The sequence below is a fragment of the Centroberyx gerrardi genome, chromosome 8, assembly GCF_048128805.1.
Source record: "Centroberyx gerrardi isolate f3 chromosome 8, fCenGer3.hap1.cur.20231027, whole genome shotgun sequence".
In the NCBI taxonomy this organism is placed as follows: domain Eukaryota; kingdom Metazoa; phylum Chordata; class Actinopteri; order Beryciformes; family Berycidae; genus Centroberyx; species Centroberyx gerrardi.
In genome coordinates this window covers 5,016,027-5,033,313 of record NC_136004.1, presented here as the reverse complement: position 1 = coordinate 5,033,313, position 17,287 = coordinate 5,016,027, and the positions used below count along the sequence as shown (strand labels likewise).

At 43.0% G+C, this 17,287-nt stretch overlaps 1 protein-coding gene across 1 annotated transcript in view; it reads right to left on the bottom strand.

The window, feature by feature from the left end:
- Positions 1-17,287, bottom strand: part of npdc1b (neural proliferation, differentiation and control, 1b) — a 33,686-nt gene that overhangs the window by 2,193 nt on the left and 14,206 nt on the right. The window contains exons 4-11 of the mRNA XM_078285146.1: positions 14,068-14,220; positions 12,161-12,172; positions 9,159-9,251; positions 8,449-8,655; positions 7,216-7,282; positions 1,295-1,379; positions 292-371; positions 31-130 (exon numbers count right to left, since the gene is read on the bottom strand). Of these exons, the coding sequence (XP_078141272.1) occupies positions 31-130; positions 292-371; positions 1,295-1,379; positions 7,216-7,282; positions 8,449-8,655; positions 9,159-9,251; positions 12,161-12,172; positions 14,068-14,220 (797 nt within the window). The remainder of the gene's footprint in view (positions 1-30; positions 131-291; positions 372-1,294; positions 1,380-7,215; positions 7,283-8,448; positions 8,656-9,158; positions 9,252-12,160; positions 12,173-14,067; positions 14,221-17,287) is intronic.

Genomic DNA, 17,287 nt, shown 5'->3' with positions numbered 1-17,287 from the left:
TCACCCTAACTTATTGCAACAATTACTCACCGGTGCCAATCCAGGACACTCGTACACCGTGAAATCTCCGTCTTCGTTCTCCTCGTCTGACGTCGCCCCTGAGTCAGGAACCTTTGGCTCGTCCCTGTGTCTGGAGAAGGAACACGCGGAGTCATGAAATATTCAACGAGGACAAGGCTAATCCAACAAGGCAGAGAGGGCGGGGGGGGGGGACAAGGGACGAGGGGCAGCGGACAAAGCGACTCATGCCCGGGAAAGATCAGCGTGTCTGGGGCTTAGAAGGTGACTCACTTCTCCAGGGACAACATCTGCTGCTTCTGGTGCTGGTAGTGGTACATCTGGGCACTGTGGGCCAGCTTCTTGTCCCCTGGCTAGAACACACACAGGACAAGAGGGGGGGGGGGGGGGGGGGGGGCATGAGAAAGTGAATGGTATTCATCCTGCATCCGGTGACACAGTTTAGTTGACATTCGCTGTGCGGCACGTGTTCGTAAAGCACGTGTTCGTACGAGGCGGCCAAGTTCAACACAAACGTGCACAAAGTTTTCACGATATATACTGCCACGGTAAAAATGTATAATAATACAGCTTTGGAAACTGGTTTGAACTGATATCAGGGAGATATTTAGGTCCGAATTTCTCAAAATGATGCAGGTAGCAGCTATAGACGACTAAGGACGATTTCATTTCAGTGCTAAATTTGGTGCTAAAAACACTGGTGCACGCTGTCATATCTATCCAACATCAAACTGTTTGCTGGGTTTTCACAGTAACGAGTAGTGTAACGAATTACTATTTCCAAAACTACAATTATTCCCACCACAATCCACATATTCATTTTCCTCATAATTACTCATCGTCCACTCGCACCGAGCTAGCTTAGGTGAGAAATGCTAATATAACAAGTAGTGTGATATAACAAATCACTGCTCTCAGGGAGTTAAAATGAAAGTAATATTCCTTTTGAAATGAGTAACTATTTATGAGCAATATATTACTTTTTTGAGTAATGAGCCTAACACTGTATGCTGGATACAGTGACATTTTAGAGCCTGTTCACAGCAGAGATAGCCAAATATGTAAAAGCCAGAACCAGTATCAGCATGACAGGCTGAGAAAAAAACAAAATAGATGTTAAGATTTGGATGATTTAGAAATGAAAATGTGGTTTGGGTGGGAAGCTACAAGACGGAGACAATGTGCATCCTGCTAGCATGCTTTCCCTTGGTTTTGGTCAAGCTGCACAGTGTACATTTGTAGTGTTTTTTCCCCACTATGAGCAGTTTCTACTCACCACATTATTGTCAAAGGAGTGGGCTCTCATCAGTCCATATGCAGGGTAGTCCACCTTCTGAGTGAGACGAACACCCTTCTGCAATCTGTAACACCAAAAAGAAGAGCTGTGTTTTAGTCCAATGTCTTGTCAACACCCTTGAGCAGAGACTTAATCCCCAATAGAGGGCTTTCAGGTGACGTAACACACCCTCTGGCGGCCATATTAATAATAATAATAATAATAATAATACATTATATTTGTATAGCGCTTTTTTAGATACTCAAAGACGTTTTATATAGTAAACAACAAAACACATAACAGACAATATCAATGAATAAGACTAGAACATACATACTAGAGAATAGAACATATCAAATAGGGAGAAAGAGAAAATAGTTAAAATAAAAGACCAGGAGGCCAAACGAGTTAGAGATTAAAAACAGTTTTGAAAAGGTGTGTTTTAAGGGATTTCTTGAATGTGGAGAGTGAGGAAGAGTCTCTGATGTCCTTTGGGAGAGAGTTCCAGAGGGAGGGAGCAGCAATCGAGAAAGCCCTGTCCCCCCAGGTCCGGTGCTTGGTCCTGACGGGGGGGGGGGGGGGGACAGGAGGTTGGCGTCAGCAGACCGGAGGCTGTGGGCGGGAGTGTGTCGGTGAAGGAGCTCAGTCAGATAGGGGGGAGCCAGGTTGTGGAGGGCTTTATAGGTGATGAGGAGGAGTTTGAAGTGAATTCGCTGTGGGACGGGGAGCCAGTGGAGGTTTTGCACGACGGGGGTGATGTGGTCACGGGTATGGGAGTGAGTGAGCAGACGAGCCGCAGAATTCTGGATGTGTTGAAGTTTTCTGAGGATTTTGGAGGATGTACCATAGTTTCTGCGGCTGAGAAGGAGAGGGATGGACGGAGACGGGCGATGTTTTTGAGGTGAAAGAAGGCTGTTTTGGTAATGTGATTGACATGTTGCTCAAAAGAGAGGGTTTGGTCAAAGATGATGCCAAGGTTGCGGATGTGAGGGGAAGTGAGCACAGTGGAGCTGTCAATGGTAAGGGAGAAGTGGTGGGTGGATTTGATGAGAGCTTTTGGGCCAATGGTGATGATTTCGGATTTGTCACAGTTCAGTTTGAGGAAGTTGGTTTGGAGCCAGGACTTTATTTCCATGATGCAGTTGGTCAGGGTTGAGTGAGTGGCAGTGGTGATTGCATTGGTGGAGATGTAGAGCTGGATGTCATCGGCGTAGCAGTGTAACTGAAGTCCATGACGGCGGATTATGTGGCCAAGGGGGAGCATGTACAGGATGAAGAGGAGGGGGCCAAGCACTGAACCTTGGGGAACACCTTGGGAGAGGGGAGCAGTGGAGGATTTGCAGTTGTTGATGCTGATGTACTGGTGTCTGTCGGAGAGGTAGGATTTGAGCCAGGAGAGGGCAGTGCCGGTGATATTGAAGATGGTTTCAAGGCGGGTGAGGAGGATGGAATGGTTGTTGCTGTCAAATGCTGCACTGAGGTCAAGCAGGATGAGAATATTGAGGTTACCGGCATCAGAGGAGAGGAGAAGGTCATTGGTAACTTTGAGGAGGGCTGTTTCGGTGCTGTGTTTAGATCGGAATCCGGATTGGAATGATTCATATGGGTTATTGGAAGATAGGTGGGCTTTGAGTTGTGAAGCAACAGCACGTTCCAGTATTTTAGGCAGAAAGGGGAGGTTGGAGATTGGTCTGTAATTATTAGGGATGTCAGGATTGAGCCCAGGTTTTTTGAGGATGGGGGTGACAGCGACAAGTTTGAGGGTGAGAGGGATGGAGCCAGTAGTCAGGGAGGAGTTTATCGTTGTGGTGATGAGCGGACATAAAGTGGGAAGACAGGCCTTGACAAGACTAGAGGGGATGGGGTCCAGGGTGCAGGTGGCAGTTTTCATTCCCACCCTAAGGTCAGAGAGGTCTGTAGGGGAAACTGGGGAGAACTGAGACAGGGACTGGCAAGTTAAAAGGGGACAATTGAGAGAAGGGGGGACAGATGTAGGAGTGGCCAAGTTGTTATAGATGGTTTCTATTTTTGTTTGGAAGAATGACAGGAAGGAGTTGCATTTGTTGACTGTGAAAGATTGGGAAATGTTGTCCATAGGATTGAGGATTTTGTTCATTGTGGAAAATAGGACTTTGGGGTTACCCAAAGTAACCCCAAATCCACCTACTACCGAGTAGTAAGTGGATCGGGCGTGGGAGAGGGCATCTTTATATTGTTGCAGGTGGTCTTTGTGAGCTTGGGTGTGTACTGTGAGACCTGTTTTCTTGCGGAGTCTTTCCAGTTGGAGCTCAGGGAGAGGGGAGGTGGACATTTTTTCAATGAGGGAGGATGAGAAAGAGGAGGGACAAACGGAATTGAGCTTACGGAAGTTTATCGTGCGTTTTTGTTTTGGCATGGGGGTGGGGATGTCAATGTCCATGGTGATGGCTAAGTGGTCAGAGATGGTGAGGTCAGAGGCAGAGAGTTGATGTATGCTGAGACCAGTGGAGCAAATCAGATCCAGGATGTGTCCGCGGTTGTGGGTGGGGAAATTGACATGTGTGAAATTAAAACAGTTCAGTATTTCCATGAAATCAGTGGTTGTTGTGGAGTCCGTACAGTCAATGTGTATGTTGAAATCACCTAGAAGGAGGATGGAAGGTGAGAGAGAGCAAAGCTGAGTAAGGAAGTCGGAGAAGTCGGAGAGGAAAGATGGGTTTGGCTTGGGAGGACGATACACAACAGCCGTGACCAGAGGAGTAGGGCCGGAGAGTTTAAAAGCCAGATATGTAAACGAGGGTGGAGGTGGAATGGAGATGAGACTTGTCTTGATGTCCTGTCGGTGTACCACAGCAATGCCACCACCTCGACCCTCAGGACGTGGTTTGTTAATGTATGTATATCCATTGGGTGTAGTCTGGTTGAGTGAGAAATAGTCCAGGGGTTTTTGCCAGGTTTTGGTGAGGCAGAGAAAATCAAGTTTGTTGTCCAGTATGAATTCGTTGAGAATGTCACTTTTATTGTTGAGGGACCGGGTGTTGAACAAGACGAGTTTCATACGGTTTTGCATTGTGATTGGTTGAGAGGATCTGGCTATGGGTCGCAGATTGGCTGTATTCACGTGCCTTGTGTTGTGATGACGTAGGGAGGAAGTGGGTGTGCGACAGCAGGGCCACAGAGACGGGATGGAGGAGGCAGAAGTATAGTTGTAAATAAACTTACGACCGGAGCCTCTGTGGACAGGACGGGGTCGGCGCAATATCCCACTTTCTTTGAGAATATCCATACAGTCAGGATATGAGTGGCTGTTGAGTTTGAAGAGATCCGCAGCGGAATAAAACAGGGCCATGGCCGAGGAGCAGGACGCTAGCCCGGTGCCAGCTCGTGAGTGGGAGCCGCCGGGAGCCCAGGGGAGGAGGAATAACCACAGGGAAATCCACAGGAAAAACGACCGCATAACAGCTTATAGACTGTGGCAGGCCAGTGAAATTCTGAAGAACTCAGACTGACGTTGAGGTATGCTCCAGATACGACAGCGTTAGACCAGGCGAGGGGCTAACCGCACCTGGAGAGGAGTTCTTGTTGGGGTGTGCCTTGCAGCAGCATCGTGGCAGGTGAGCAGCAGAAAAGTAGGAAATCCAATGAATGAATCTGGTCGATCAGGACAGCGGTGCGGTTGGTAGCACGTAATCAAACTCAAACGACCAGGTTAAAAGTAAAAGAGAGATCGGTTTAGGAGAAAACGACTTAAAGTAACGCAAATTCAGGTAGCAAAGCGGCAGCCAAACGCGCCAGCGTCCACGAAAAGGTCCACAGCTCTTGGCCGACAGTGGCTGTAAACAGCTGAGTGTGTTCCTAAATGTACAACTTGGTGGTCTCAATGGAATTCAATAGACATGGTTAATATCTGTTTTTGACTGGAATTTCGCCACTGATAAATTTGATTGATTTTGTGTAATAATGACAATGATAATGTTAGTCAGCTAACCACAGTATCTGGTCAGCTAACCATCACTGTCTTGTTGTAAACACATCTGATTTGTACACTAGCTAATATAGCTGGTATAAGCTAGCTTTAGCAATGGCTAATAGTCGCATGTTAGCATTTTTAACGTTAGTTGCTTTGCTAAATTAGCCTGCTGGTGAAACGAAGGCAAAAACCAATGTTTTTTTTTATGGCTAAAGCTAAAATTTGTAGTGCTTTGGAATACAGACTAGGACCAGAGGGGCTAGGGCTAAATATAAGACAGTTTACTGTGTCACAGTAACCTAAATTTGGAAACATCAACCATATCAGACTTTACTTTTACTTATAACATTACAATGGACCTACACCCACACCACAACAATCTTCTCCAGGTATCTCTCATTTTCTTGCCTGGTTGTTGTATATTCAGACATTATTTGCCCACAGCCAATTCTCCAATGGACCTCCATGTTGGAGCCAGACATGGTGCGAGGTTTGTGACGCAACTGTAAAACCTCTACTGCCCCCAGTGTAGCTGCTCAGCGGCCAACAGTAGAAGACTTCTACTGAGCAGCTCCCAGATGTGAACATGTCACAGTGTGTCAGCGTGAGGCAGGGTGTTAAGAGATAAGATAATCCTTTATTAATCCCACAACGGGGAAATTTACAGTGTTACAGCAGCAAAGGGGATAGTGCAAAAGCAAGTAAAAAAAGGCATCAGTAAAAAGCAACATATAATAAATAAATAAGTAAGCAGTAAACAGTAAACAGTTACAGTAAACGGTTGAATTCACATTATTGCACATAGGAAATACATTTGCACATACTATTACACAGTTTGATATACATTGATATTGCACATGAGTGAATTTGTCGGTCTTGGTGTGTGTGGTCTACTGGGAACAGTGTTGATTGTAAAGTCTGACAGCAGCAGGAAGGAAGGACCTGCAGTACCCTTGCCTAAAAATAAATAGAGGTTTCAAAGAATCATGCAAATTCTAGTGAATTCAGTAAGTGTTTAACAGAGATAAGAGGCATGTCAGGCAAGCTCAGGATGAACACAATGAAAAATATCTGCTGTTATGGCTGACTTAAAGGGTAACTTCGGTATTTTTCAACCTGGACCCTATTTTCCCAACTTTTTGTGTCTAAGTGACAACATTATGGAAAGGACCCTACAGAGAAATTAAACGTTTTTCTTTACCTTTCGCTTGAGTGTGTGTAACCAAGTCTCGCGAGAGTTGAGTTGTTGCAGGAAGTTACACACAGACCGGATCAAGCAAAAGGTAAAGAAAAACGTTTCATTTCTCTGTAGGGTCCCTTCCATAATGTTGTCAGACACTTATAATAACAATCTGAGCCTGTCAGTGGCAAAAACAAGCACTTTTAGTGGACGTACATTGACGGTTCACATTTGCCCCGTCGGATTACATTGCAGCCCGTTTCGCGGCTGCCAGCTGAAGCGATCTCGCTCAATACTGGACCAATTTCAATAATTGTTGTCCCCTCTAGTCACTTAGACACAAAAAGATGGGAAAATAGGGTCCAGGTTGAAAAATACCGAAGTTACCCTTTAACACCAAATCTCAACGGACTAGAGATCAATAATAACACATGATAATAATACATGATACAGATGGGGATAATAATAATAATTATTACTCATGCATGCTTGTGGAATCCAATCAAAATGTCATATTAGAATCAATTCAGTTTAATGGCTTCAATCAGGGTAATACTGATAATTTTTTAAAATACATAAGTAATCAAACAAACTGCATCATATCGGTGGACTAGACTTAATGGACTATATCAGATAAAAAAAAATAAAAAAAACAATATCAATCCCATATATCAGCAAACTGATACATCGGTCTAAACCTACAAGCGAGTAAGATGATGCTTACTGCAATGGCACCTTGAGTCAGAATCTCATCAAGTAGCAACAGTGCTTTAGAAACAGAGAAACACTTACTTGACCCAACAGACCCCGGCGACGACCAAAGCCAGCGACCCCGCCACGATGAAGACGCTGCTCATGACTGAGAAGAGATACATGCAGACGGTCAGGGGGAGAGAACGGTGTGCAACTCTAAAGGTGTCAAAGGAAGACATGATCCCCGACGGAAAGATTTAAAAACACGTTTGAGGCAAAGAGGATAAAAAGAAGGTGTAGAACACGACTGAGGAGCTTCTGCCGTCGTGTTGTGACGCGATGAAATAATGGAATAAAGTCCATTCATTGTGTCAGCAACAGCCAACAAGGCCCTGGAGTGTCCATGGTGAAAACAGCCTTGATCATACTAATGCAGTGTGGCAGAACTAATTGACAGCAGCACACTAGTTCTGTTCTTTGCGACCCCACAGTAAATTTGAGGTTGGTCCCGAGATTTTGAAACCATTCAGTACTAAGATCTGTTCAGACAGAGGAGGCCATTTTACTGAATTGATTACGCCATTTCGCAATCTATGGCTCCTTAGTGTAAGGCTTCAAGTTATACAATGAGCTCCAAGCAACGTTATGTACTTTGTTTGACTTGTTCCTTCAGTGTATAGCAATATTCCTCATACACAATCACAAAAAAAATTTCAAATCCATTCTTGTGCAAAAGGATGAACTTATATAGTACATTCTTATTACGACTCCCATTGAAAATGAATTACTTTCTGTAGCTTTGTTACTTGTAATCTAAATGTACTGTTAGAGGGCAGTGTGAGTTGATGCTGCTTTGAGTTGAGAGTGGCTAAACTCAAGAGTAAAAACACCAGGGATTCAATTTTTTCCACTGCAGTTAGATTCTGGATTTGTACATGAAATAATGTTGATTTTTTTTAACTTTTGACCAGCGGCTACAGTGCCACCATCTGGAACATCACTGTCATAATTGATTCTGCACATCTCTGCAAGTAGCTGCACAATTCTGAATGCAGTTGATATCTTCAAATATGTTGCAGTTACGCAAGTCCAAAGTTTTAGGGAGAAGAATAAAGAAATAAAGAAACACAGTGGTGTGCTAGCTTTCCCATTCAGTGAGGGATCCCCTCCCAGGACAGAAAAGCATGTAATAGGTGCAATAGTTTTTATTGTAAACCCTGTCTGCAATCCGAATTTCCCTTATGGGACAGGAAACTGAATTGAATTCTCTATGCTAAAAATATGACTCCAGAACTGGATCGAGGCGATGGCTTCGGTGCAGAAGTGACTTACCGATGAAAACGTGATCGTTGGAGGGGTAGGGGACGATGACGGGGTCGCTGAGCAGAGCGGGGGTGTGGTTTGTGGTGGTGGGCGGAGCCGTGCTGGTAGGCGAAGCGCTCGGACTGGTGGGCTGCTTTGTGGTAGACGCTCTGTGGGCGGGGCCAGGCACGTTAAGCTCCTTCAATTTGGGTTTGGGAACATCCTGAGCGGGTGGAGCTAAGATGGGAAATGAAAAAGTCTGATTATATTAATAGGGTCGCAGTCTGCCAGTGCAAAGTTGCTATTGATCTCGCTGAATGGGAGAGATAAAGGTATTTGATGTGGCTCCTCAGTTATAACACAAACAGAGATATATAACATTTGTAATATGCAACAATAGTTGATACACTACAAAGAAATATCCATCTTCACAAGTAATTTAGTGCAGTCTTATAATCTTGTTTCCGTCAAAACACATGAGATATTTCACTTTTTCCCTCGATGCAATATCACCTGTTTCACGAATTTTCTTGAAACAACTGACAATATCTTGAAATAAGGCAGATCACACCAGTACTATCAAGATAAAGTCACTTGATTAAAGAAAACTCTTTAAATAAGTTCATGTTGATTGTGAACAAGTGAAAGCATCTCACCTGACTGGCCGATTTTTTCACTTGTTTTAAGAAAACTACATTTTGAAATCTCAATACTAAACTCCATACTACTTAATCCAGTACCTGGCAGTCTGGCCTGGGTCTCCCGCTGTTCGCTGATGATGGTGGAGAGGAAGTCTATCTCCTCGTCCAGCTCTGGGTAAGTGGCCCCCTTACCTGGAGGAACACAAAACCAGAATCAGCTAATTTACTCAAGGTGTATATGAATAGTGTGTTTCCAAAATGCTATAAATACATTGTGGAAAAGAAAAATTACACTTTAAGTTCATCGTTCAATAAAGGAATTGTCACTTGTTTCAAATAAATTCTCAAAACAAGTGAAAACTGCACTGGAAAAAAAATATATTATGGAAGATCCAGTCTGTAAAAGTGTTTTCATTTTGTATGCCAAGGACTATTATTAGTATTAGTAGTAGTACTAGGCAACTAGCATTATGACTCACCCTATATTACGACTCACCTTTTACTAATAAAAAGCTGTAGTTTTCTTATTATATGACCTATAGAGTCATACATTTTAAAATGAAATTGATGAAAATGACTCAATATAGCTGATGTAGCCAAGTTTATTTTTTGGAACTATTTCAGGTGAGCAATCATGTATTCACCCACTGTACAGTGATATTTAGCTGTACACAGTCACTTCACTTACTATGGAAACAGGGAAAGTAGTCCTTGCTAGTTCAAAACTCTGTTATGTTTGTAGCAAATTTTCTGTCAAACTCCTACACAAAACTGACAGACTTAGCTGCATATCATTTTAAATGACTTACCATTTAGCTTTAGAGCTGCTACAAGTTCTCATTTTCTCATTTTATTGATAATGCTAGTGACCTGCTATCACTCAACATAGTGTACGCTAAAGTGTTAGCATGGAGCCTACTATCACTCAACCTAGTGTATGCTAAAGTGTTAGCATGGATCCTACTATCACTCAACATAGTGTATGCTAAAGTGTTAGCATGGAGCCTACTATCACTCAACATAGTGTATGCTAAAGTGTTAGCATGGAGCCTACTATCACTCAACATAGTGTATGCTAGTGTGTTAGCATGGAGCACTGGAGTCAAAGAACTACCAGTGACACATAGATGTCTCTGTTCTCATCACTGAACAGTTAAATTGACCAATAGGACAATCTCCTAAAAACTTGGTGTATTCCTTTAACATTTAAAATGTCACAGTGTCCCTCAAAATGATGATCCTTTTTTATAAAAAAAAAAGAAAAAAAATCATCAGTGTGGGTCAGACAGGCAAATGGATACCGGCACTGTGGCACTGCTGCTGACTCTGGGAAATGAGAGTCACTTGTCCTTTACTCCTTTACTCCCATTTGGGAATACTGCTGAGGGTCAAGTTGGTTGCTGATAAAATGCCAAAGGCAGTGCTGCCCTCATGTGGCATTAAAAAACCTGAATGCAGCCATTATGGCCCTAACTGGAGCTAAAGTCTCCAGTGTGGTGCAGTGCAGAGCGCCGTACTGCCTGGAAGGTTTGAGCGCTGGTGAGTGGCAGGAAGTCACAAAGGCATGAGAGAGAAGCTGAGCGAGAGAGTGACGCAGTGTGTGTGTGTGTGTGTGTGTGTGTATGGGTGTGTGCATGTCTTGGTAACAGAAGGTGCAGGGAGCGTGGTACACATTGTGTGTGCATGTGTGGAGTATATTAGTTAGAGTGGGTGGATGTATGATACTATTAGAGTAAGCGGGTGAATGATGCGGTGTGTGTGTGTGTGTGTGTGTGTGTGTGTGTGTGTGTGTATGTGGTGCAGTGTGTGGGTGGATGGGTCAGCGCTCTGCTGTCATGCCGGGCTGCTCTGAGTGGAGGGCAACAAAGAGAGAGAGAGAGAGAGAGGCCCAATCCCAATGTCCGCACTCACAGACTCCCGGACTTTGACGCACGTTCCCGACAAGTCCGCGAGGCTTCAGGACGTCCCACTGTGAAATCGGTAAGTGCGCGAGGGCTCACTGGCGGACTTTATGAGCCCTTTATGCAGACTTTCAGCAAGTCCGCATTTCTGTAGACTTTGCTTGAGGGAATTACCCACAGTTCATAGCGTTTGTGACGTTAATATTCATGTATGTGGAAAATATCAGCCAAATACACCCGATACAAAAGAAAAAAAAAAACATAATTAAGGAAAAACCACAAAAAACAATTAACAAGAACTTAGAGAGAGAAACAGGAATGAAATGGTTGAAACTACATGCAAGATACAGTTAAAAGAGAAAACATTGCAACAATAAAACAGAATAAACAGCTCATTTGAGAAAAAAGAAAATTAAGTTTTCCTAAACGTTTAAGAAGGATGTTAGATGCCGCTAATATAAGCAGCATGTAATATAGCCTTTTGCTTTCTTATGTGCTTATTTGTGCTCATTAAGCTTTATTAAAAGTACCTTTTGTTTTCAATGTACCTCCTACTGTTTCTTTTTTATCTTTTTTTTTTTGACATATTTTTCATATTGTAATGATGTAGTGCAGATTAACCTCTAGTAGAATGAAGTGTATTTTCTATATCCATTAGCACAGTATAAACTGTGCAATGTTGCAAAACATATACGTAGGCCTATTTAACATTATTCATCAACATTTTTTTCATTTTAGCTTAATAATGCTGTTTAGACAAAAGCGTAAACAAAGAGTAAATTACAAATGTATTAATTGACGGGGGATAGTAACGTCTGATGTCGTCAAGGCAACATGTGATGCCACAAAGTGCTGTCCCATTCCTCCTATACCATTTCGAGCCCTCATGATTCTTGCACTCAGGCACTACAGCTGCGCACACAGGTGACGTCAATTAAGGCCGTGAGGGCTCAGGGCTCAGTCCGTAGGGGGGACATTGGGATTGGGCCAGAGAGAGAGAGAGAGACGGGGGCGGGATGGGGGCTTCCTCAAAATCACGAATGGAAAGCGTCACCACGGTAACAGAGGAGAGAGGAAGTGGCGATGAGAAGAGAGGAAGGGCGGTGATCGCATCACCTAGGTGAGGCAACATCAGTTTATTGCTCACAGACAGATTCCTACAGCATTTTGGAAATCAGATGCCAGCATAGTGAATAGAACCTTGTGCCTTTACTTAGTAATGGAAAGGAAAAAGGCATTTTATACATGTATATCAAATCAATATTCTTGTCAGGGTGGAAAAGCCTGGGTGGAAACAGCTTTTAGACCATCATGGGAAAATGCATACCCAAATATACAATACATATGTAATCAATCAAACTGTATCATATCTGTCATATCAGAGGTGGATGACAATGGCTGTACCATATCTGATTTTTTAATAAAAGTCCAATATCAGCAACTGATATCAATCTGACCCTTGTCATCTTGCTGTTAGTGGCTGGACATTATGACTGTTAACTAGATCATATCACTCTATAGCTTCACATTATTCTACACTACAGCTAATATCACAGTATGTGACAATGATGGTGGGTCTAAAACTGCATATGATGTGCAGTCATATGCATATTTTCCATACTTTTCTCAGCCTTTTTGTCCAATTCCAAAACTTTTCAATGCAAATGATCAAATTCCTTTTCCGTACTTTTTTCATACATTTCAGACCTGAGCGGAAACCCTGTGAGAGGAGGAAAGAGGAGATGTGGGAGGAAGAGAAGCGAAAGAAGAGAATCTCTGTGTCTAATGAGCAAATAGATACGAACACATACTGAGTTCCTCCTCTGCAGTGGGCTGTTCAGTTGCCAGCCAGCCTGTCAGTCAGTCAGTCAGTCAGTCAGTCAGTCTATCATCCAGACAGGTAAGTCCTGCTTGGCAGAGACTCCAAAGGGAAAGCGGGAGGATGATAAGTGCTATAGTAAAGCCGTCTCATCCGGTCTCTGAGTCACTGCTGAATGTCTGAAAGTTAACTACTGTACAAGCGGAGGCAAGAATCCTCTCAAGATAATATGGTTTAAGACATTTTAAGACTTTTTCAGGACTGACAGACTCTGGTTCAACCAATATGGATTTTTAAGGCCGATATCGATGTTTTTGGAATGAAGCTGCTGATAACCAATATTTTCTGCTGATATTCAATATCTTTAAATTTTACCATTTTAATGCCAAAAACATTAAAGGTGTTAAATGTTTCCCCCAGGAATTTATTCATGTCAGGGTGGAAAAGCCACCGATCAATCAATCAAATCTGATCAAAAACAGTCACGTTAAGGTCTTCCCATAGACAACCAGTGTAGTATTGATCAATCCTACTGAGAAGTGTCCCGTGTTGTGACCGAGGCAGCTCTGCCCCCCTCGATACGTCCCACATCCACCAGTTCATTAACACTTATCCAAAAGCGTTGGAAGAGGAGGACAGACAGGCAGACTCACTGAGTCCATTAGTGTCGCCTGTTATCTTTCTCACACGCCACTGGCCGAGCTAATGTGACTTTATACGTGGAGGTTGGAAGTGGCATTACGCCCACTGGGAATCTTGGGAATCATGGTTCTGTAAAAAATACATGACTCACACATAGCGAAAGCACATTATAGTCTAGCTGTGCACTGCAATCACATCCAATATTTTGAATGAAGCCTATGCACACCCTTGATTGCTGGTGTCCCATTATTATTCTAGAGTCACAGCAATATTTGTTGTATCTATTGCCAGGGTGCTGAGACTGAGCATGATGGACTTGAATGCGTTCTTTGATGTAATCGACCTTTTCTGGTGTTCCTACCAGTTAAGAACACATGAAGAAATAGCTGAATAAGAGATAATGATAATTAAAAAACATTATCGCATACTTGTGTGGAATCTAATCAAAATGTCTTATTAGAATCAGTTCAGGTTAAGGTCTTCCCATAGACAACCAGTGTCGTATTGATAAATTCTACAATAAATACGTAATCAATCAAACATCATATCCATCTTATCAGAGGTGGATGACACTGACTGGACCAGATCTGATTTGTAATAAAAGGCCCAGTATCGATGTTCCAGTCTAACGGTGTAATGGACTCACCATAATGAGGGCCGTGTCTCCTCTTGACCACACAGCGGCCATGTGAGTTCTCCGCCAGCGGGCGCAGACAGGGGCCGCAGTGCGAGCTGCCTGGCTGGCAGAAGTGGCGTCCCGCCCGGGCACAGTCCAAGCTTCGTGGGCAGGAATGAGATCCTGTGGGAGAAGGCAGAATTCATTTTCACACCACCATTTTTTAAAATTTAGCCAACACTGCAAAAAAAAGTCCATCTTAACAAGCCATTTAGTCCCATGTTCTGATGTCTTAAAATCTTATTTTTGTTCAAATGAGTGACACATCTGTCCAAATCCAAACTATTAATATTGATTTTGTTCATATAATGAACACACAGACTGTAATATGAATACTCCCTCTGTACCCGATTCAAAAATATCCTGTGTAAGACTAGCCATAAGGCACTTTTTGACACTAATGGAATCAAAATAATCATAACACAGGCAGACAGCTCATAAATCTTGCAGCTATCCATCTTTCTTGCATGTTGTACAGTTATTTTTACTTTTTTGCCAAATGTGGATGTGTATGGAAGGGCAACACAGCGTTTATTGTGATAACTGCGTCATATGTCGATATATTAATAGACTGAGTGTTTGTGCAGGCCAAAGATAGCATTTTCATATATTTTGTCTCTCGGGGCTATCTATCTTTATCTATACCCATCCAATTAGTGAAGGCTGACTTTACATGTAAAAAATGACCTTGAACCATCTTCCCCCACACTCTGCTGCTGATCAGGAGCAAGGAACTCTCTTCTTTTTTTGCCCACATTTTATTCTGAAAATATTTCAACACTGACATTCATTTCAGTACTTCTGAATCAGCACTCTGAGAACTCAATTCCCAAGTGACATGGAAGTCATAACAGCATCCTCAAAACTGAGCAAAAAAGTTGTAAGGTGTTTTTTTCGAAGGTCAGAGATGAAAACGTCCCTGTAACTTTCTAACAGATGGGAGTGGGGAGCCTGGCCTCGTCTCGGCTGCCGGCGTGATATTGAGGGGGGGGGGGGGGGGGGGGGGTCATGGGCATGGCTGCCTGTCCGGTGTGATATATGGCAGTGTAAGAGGGAGGAAGGACTCTCCTGGGGGGTTTATGGGTTAGCAGGTGAAGGCTGACATACGGCAAAAGGCGGGGGAGAGAATAAGAGAAGAGTTTCCAATATGCATCTATACTACTTTACAAAAAAATCATCATTCTTGATATTCAAAACAGCACTAAAATACAGAGGATCTGGTTTGTAAAAATGTTACCATTTTGTCAGTGAAGGACTTACCTACTACCCATTTTGCTTGTTTTAATTTTGCCCTGCCAAATATTTTATAAAAGTGTCACTTTGTTACAAAACTTTTGATATGTTCATTGTGATGTTGTGGTAAATTAAAAGGTGGGTGAACTGTGACCTCCAGTTAGTGATCATCTGAGGGCAAACAACCAACAATATAAACAAAAATCAATTATACTTGCTACTTACTATACTTAAAACAACATTATGCTTTTTTCCTCATAAGAATCTATCTTAACATCATTTACATAATCAGTTTAATACTAGTTACTGTGATGTATATAATGAATTTAGGTACAAAAGATTTATGTCAGTCTAAAAAGTGGGTAAACTGGGTTAAGGTGCGTTCATCCTCCACTTCATCCCTAGTACTCCCAATGGGGAATCACATGCAGCAATACAAAAATATTGTTTACCCAAGATAAAGACTTTTGCCAAAACATGGGTGTAAAGGTCAACTAAACTAATCTGAACACCATTCTTGCATTAGTACTGCATGTGCTTCCCCATTGGGAGTATCCGCTGCAGTTGTTGGTTTGGGATTACACTGCAACCTCAGTTTTTTCTTGACTGGGAGGACTCCAAACAGTAAATATCCGAGCTGAACACTAGTGCGCCTTCACATTGTGGGAAGAATAAAGAGAGAGTGGACATTTGAAATGCTGCACTCCTCCTCCAGCCGAGCCTCTGTAAGCGCTCCGAATGCCATAGGGAAAATAATTACACAGAGCTATCGATATTAACCCCTTTTGCTTCCTCGTCAGAATCGTTCTCGTCTCCGCTACCAAAACCTAGACACCGGTTGCCATGACGACTGCCATGGCAACTGAGAAGGTGTGACATCATCAGGGGGGTGAGTCACTGCACGAATGCATAAGTCAAGGATGGAAGGTTTCTCTCAGGCTGCTGTATCGAAAGCAAAAAAGCCAGGGAGAGGGAAAGGCAGGGAAGCAATGAGACAAATACATGGGGAAATATAAATGATTGCTGATAATAATATGTCCTTTCCACCTGAGAGACTAGTTGTCAATAATAATGAGTTGCACTGCTAAGCATTCAGAAGACCAGACACCTATGGAGTTATAAGGGACAGTGACTCTTCTATGCAGCTTCTATGCAGAGTTGGTGCAAAAATCCATATCTGACTACTAATTTGGCTTTTGATTTCCTCCCTGATTGAGCATGAAAGGAGATGCTCTTCATGAACAGAGCTGGGCTAATTGCCAAACAGCATCTCATCTGCACAGTGCACAGCTCCCCACGAGCTGACCCTGCTTAACAGCAATTTCCGAACCTCTTTTCTTAGAATGGTTAATTAGCCCCGTTTTCAAAATGGCACACTTATTTGGCAAATTGAAAAGAGCATTTTTGAAATGCATTTTATTCTACTGTGGTCGCAGGTTATTGAAAAGCGTGGCTCAAGCAGCTAGCAGAGACTGTGCACTTCATTCACATGCACAATGGCCTGCCCTTGGAGTCTGCCAGGTCCATCTACAACATCAGCAGCAAATCTATGCAAAGCTTTACAACCCAGTAATGGAGAGGTGAACACACTTGTACAATAGGTCGCTCTGTTTCTCTAAACCACAATATAGACCGGACCAGATCCTGTGGGTGTGAGATGAAGCAGCTACACTGTGTGAGCTACTTTCCAGAACCAAATTCAAATTCCACAGAAGGTGCTGCATCATAAAAATGTTCATAGGTTTCTGCAAGCTTGCTGCCATGACACCACCTTAAGGGAGACATACACTGTGTGAGTTTATAAAACTTGTTGTTTGATGACAACTCACACTGCATGATTGAATTTCCCATCGTGCACGGCCAAAGCCAAACATTTTGGGCTCACACACTGCTCACACTGATCGTCAGCCATGACCTGGGTGCTCACACTGTACGTGTGAGACGGCCCCAACGGGCA